Raw genomic sequence first — 4,817 nt, 5'->3', positions numbered from 1 at the left:
GTCTTAGCCTAAATATATCAAAAACAAAGTGGATGGTGGTGAGCAAAGATCAGACACACAATGAGCGCATTACACTAAACGACCAGACGATCGAACGTTTGGAGTCATACAAGTACGACCGAGATCCGATCAAGGATTGAAAGAGCTCGAGCATCGTTCAACAACATGAAGGATGTATTCACAAGCAAGTGTATGTTGTGTTTTTCTTTCTATGTGTTCCCAATTCTGCTCTACGGAGCAGAAGCATAGACAACGACGGAAGCCATAATGAAAAAATTAAACGCCTTTGAAATGTGGATATACAGCCGTATCCTCAGAATCTCGTGGATTGACCACATAACCAATAAAGAGGTGCTGCAGCGAATTGGGAAAGAGAGAGAAATTACACTCACAGTTAAAAAGAGGAAACTGGAATACCTCGGACACATAATGAGACATCAAAAATATCGCCTACTCCAGTTAATAGCTCAAGGAAGGATCAACAGTAAAAGAGGACCAGGAAGGAGAAGACACTGATGGCTGCAAAATCTACGCCAGTGGTTTGGACTTACATCTATACAGCTATTTCGAAACGCCGTCAATAAAATTAAAATTGCCATGTTAATAGCCAACGTCCGCGACGGATAAGGCACGCTAAGAAGAAAGAAGAAGAATACCTTGTACACGAAAGCCAAGACGGTTTCAGTGACTTTCTGAGCCCTTTCCAAGTCGTGAGTACCGTCAGGCAAAACCTCGGGCTCAACGATGGGCACGATCCTGTTGGCCTGGCAAATGGAGGCGTAGCGGGCCAAAACATTTGCGTTTTCAATAAGCGCCTGCAGGGAGGGCGTGTGCTCATTGATCTTGAGGACGCAACGCCACTTGGCGAAGTGGCAGCCGTCCTTCTTGTACTGGGCGCAACGTTTAGCCAGATCATCCAAACCTGCACAAAAACGCGTCTTTTAACAACCCTACACAAAATATCCAGCAAACAAACCTTGAGTGGTGCATTCGTCGTTGCTGCCGAACAATGGCACAACTCCGGTGTCCACTTTGATTCCGGGAATAATACCGCGTTGTTTCAACAGCTCGGGGAACGGAGTGCCATCGTCCGCCTTTTGGTAGAGCGTCTCATGGAAGAGAATCACCCCGGAAATAGAGTCACCGATGGTTGGGCAGGTGGTGAAGAGCAGCTGTCTGTAGACCGAGCATTTGAACACTTCAAATGACCCAGGTGGGCTTAGTAGCTGCAGCCTACCTGTATTTGCGCCTATTTTCGTCCGTATTCTCAACACCAATGTCGGTCAAGCGTTTGCCCATCGTTGAGACCGATTCGTCTGCAGCTAAAATGCCCTTGCCAGGTGCCACAATGGCGTTGGCAATCTTGCGGAGTTCATCTTGAAGGGCTGGATCGGGGTAGTTCCACTGGGTGGTCATTTTGCTGGATAATTTGTACGGTAAACTGTAAAAAGACCAGGAAATGAATGGCAGATCGCTCTATGAAACTATCTAGTGGATCGTGGTTAATGAGTGGACAACGTCAGACTACAAGAGTGGCGCGCAATAGAAATTCCAAGTAGGTATGAGTGGAACTGGAAAAGTCACTAAAAGTAAAAGTTCACTTGCTCAAGACCTGCAGCTAATTTTGCTTACTTACATATTAATGAGGATTTCAGTAGCAATCAAAGTTCACTGTGGTGGAACAACCTCTAAACGTGCTTATATCCCAGTTAAAGTGTTATCATATTTTATCAAATTGTACCTAGTTCAGTGGCGTACACATAAATCAAAGACACTAATCGTTCCAGTTTTAAATCGTGAATGTTATTGCGGCAATTTCCAGCATGTCCGTGAATATCTAGCTACAATTTTGTCTAAAACCTCAAGACTGCAGTGCATTATGATGCAGGAAGTCACTGAAAGTGTATAAGTCGAAAGTGATACGCCCGTTATCATATTTTCAATGCACAAATAAACATTTATCGAATTGAGGTTTAATAATAAAAAAACAACTTGTTTATTCAAAATTGCTGTTGTTATGTGTAATCACCCGCAAAACATTTTTTTATTTCAGAAACGTATGTTTTGATCCCGAAACGTTTCAGTTATCTGCACTCTCTGTTTGTGTAAATGTCCGCCTTCAGACACGTCTCAACGAAATGTTACTGAAACGTTATTTAAACGTTGCCAGTAAACATTAAGCATCTTTGAAGAGTGCAAATATTTTAATTGATGGTAGATTTTGGCCCTCGAAGCATCAGCTATCAGGTTCGATTTTTCTTTTGACCAAAAACCATTCCGCCTGATCTAGGGGGGTTAAGAAGGGAATGTTTTTGGTAAAAAAAACGAACCTGAAAGTCCTGCTTCGAGGATCAAAATGTCATCAGTTAAAATATTCACTCATCAAAGAGTCACCCTGTATATAAAAATGTGTAAAAAATGTAAAAATGTTCATGTTCAGGTTCGAAAAGGTCTGAGAATATACAATAAAATTTTAATTGCATATACTTTCCTGACTGTGTTTCAATTCCAAATCAAATTCATTCCTGGGTTTCGGTCACTTATTGTCTCTATTTATTAATCAAAATACGTTTCGGTGTATTTTCATTGATAAATAGACAATAAATGACTGAAACCCAGGAATGAACCTGATTTAAAATTTTAATTACATAAATGAACAAGAAAGTAGTAAAGTGGTGGCTTTGGTTCTAAGTGTTACAGGCTGGAAAGTGTGGGCGTGTATCATCGGTATGTAAATTAGCTGGTGAAGCCAGAAAATATAACGAAATAATTTTGGATTCTTTCCAAAGTTACTCTCCCGATTTATGCTACTTTGTAGGTAAATGAGCTTTGTAGCATAATTTGCACCATTTCATTCCAAAAAAGATAAAAAATTAATCTTCTTTGGCCGAGAATATGCTTATGAACCCCAGTACACTTTTCCTTTAAGGTGAACTTTTCCAAACAGTTAAATTCAATTAATTTATCAGCCCTCTCTTAAGACTAAATAGAAAAATTCAATGAATTTTTTTGAAGACTTCAATTGAGTGAAACTTCAGAAAAAAAGCTTTTTAACTCGTGACGACTAATTTAAAAGATCATCCAACTCACGCTGCATTCATTCTTCACAAACTTACGTGTTTACTTCGGCAAAATACTGCAAATTTCGAATTTGGTCTGAATGCGAACACTCTGAAGCTCGGACTGATTTTTTCTAAAGGACGTTTAGAGGACGAAACAGTCAAAGTGAATTTAACGAGGCAAAGACACACGTCAGCAGGTTTTCCGCACCTTTTGCTGTTGAAACGTCTTGCCAAGCGCAATGAAGGCAGGTCGTAGCTTCTTGAAAAAGCGTACGTGGGTCATGGGATTTTCACCACTAGCAACCAGGTGAGTAGGGGTTATTTCGCCATGTTACACAAGCCTGGAAAAATTGCAATTCTCGTGCTGCCATCCAGCGGCACCTGTCTAAATGTCGAACCATACATGAGCGATAGAGTGTGGCGCCATCTAATGTTCTCATTATATCGCCTGTTTTTGACACACAAAATATATCATTTGCCAAATCGTCAATTAATTGCAGCTGATTGCACCATACTCCAGATAAAAGAGGGTTCTTCTATATCAGCAATATTCTTCAATTTATCAATTAAAAAAATAAATAAATGGAAGGGTATGATTAATTCCAGATCAAATTCATTCCTGGGTTTCAGTCATTTATTGTCTCTATTTATCAATCAAAACACGTTTCGGTGTATTTTTCCACCATCAGTTTTTATGTGTAGCGTTGTTGCTGCACATAAAAACTGATGATGGTGGAAAAATACACCGAAACGTGTTTTGATTGATAAATAGACAATAAATGACTGATACCCAGGAATAAATTTGATTTCGAATTGAAACAGTCAGGAAAGTATATACAATGAAGGTATGATTAATAACATGTAATAAATTATTGAAGATTCCAGACCTAATTATTTATTATAAATTGTAGGACTCGGTTAGGTAGGAAATGTTAAGCAACGCGCCAATTAAAACACACTCGCACTGAAAAACCCAATCGAGCTATTCTGATTTATGAAGTGTATAATTTCATAAAATTAATTTCTCTCGTGCTTTTTCCAATCAACAGAAACATATTAATCAATAATGGATCAGGAATCAAGATACAAAAATCGTTAAAAACGCTCCTCAAAGACCGACTAGTGTCAATTTGAGGCCAGAAAAGTGCCTCTCGAACTCGTCCCGCTCATGCTTTATTGGGGTTTACAGATCAACTAGCAGCTTTCGGCCTGTTAAGCCGCCGTAGAAACGAATTTGTGAAAAAAACCCATATGGTTTTACCGATATGTGTCCGAAAATAGCGAAGTACCGGGAAAATAGCTTATTAGATAATTTTAAGAAAACCAAACCGGCGCACTTTTTTTGGTTTTTTTTTTTTAGTTATGTTATTTACTTAGTTATGTAAATTGCAGAATACCGCGAATTCCAGTCCCATAAAGCACATAAAGTTTCCATCTGCAATGATCATAATTGAATTGTTTTCCATATCGCTAATGGTTATTGTTGACATTAGCTTTTAGTGAAAAGGCGCGCGACCTCAAGTGCGACATTCTCAGGTAAATCGCAGCTTATACACACGAATTCCGAATTTGTATGCGTTCTCCTATGGGGCAGAGTGCAGCCAAGTCAAATCAATGTTACTGACAAAATAATGGTTTTTTTTACAAACTTCTTTTTGGATATTTCGCCTCAAAAATTTTTGTCTTTAAACAAGACAGAATTTCCTCACGTCTTTTATTACAGATTGATAAATAGTGCTCCTATTTCGCAATAAG

The 4,817-nt window shown here is 39.0% G+C and overlaps 1 protein-coding gene across 1 annotated transcript; it reads right to left on the bottom strand.

Moving 5' to 3' along the window:
• Positions 1-656: 656 nt before the first annotated feature.
• On the bottom strand, positions 657-3,393 carry LOC109543746 (fructose-bisphosphate aldolase; the record flags this gene model as incomplete). The annotated part of the gene is given in 4 exon segments (XM_048665577.1): positions 657-922; positions 977-1,176; positions 1,238-1,441; positions 3,117-3,393. Coding segments are annotated over 3 exon segments (645 nt in total), but the record flags the coding sequence as incomplete, so codon positions are not given.
• Between the last annotated feature and the right edge of the window lie 1,424 nt (positions 3,394-4,817).

The sequence above is a fragment of the Dendroctonus ponderosae genome, unplaced genomic scaffold (assembly GCF_020466585.1).
Source record: "Dendroctonus ponderosae isolate FM_Combo_2020 unplaced genomic scaffold, Dpon_F_20191213v2 Dpon_F_20191213_4, whole genome shotgun sequence".
Taxonomy (NCBI): domain Eukaryota; kingdom Metazoa; phylum Arthropoda; class Insecta; order Coleoptera; family Curculionidae; genus Dendroctonus; species Dendroctonus ponderosae.
This window is presented reverse-complemented; position numbering and strand designations above follow the sequence as displayed.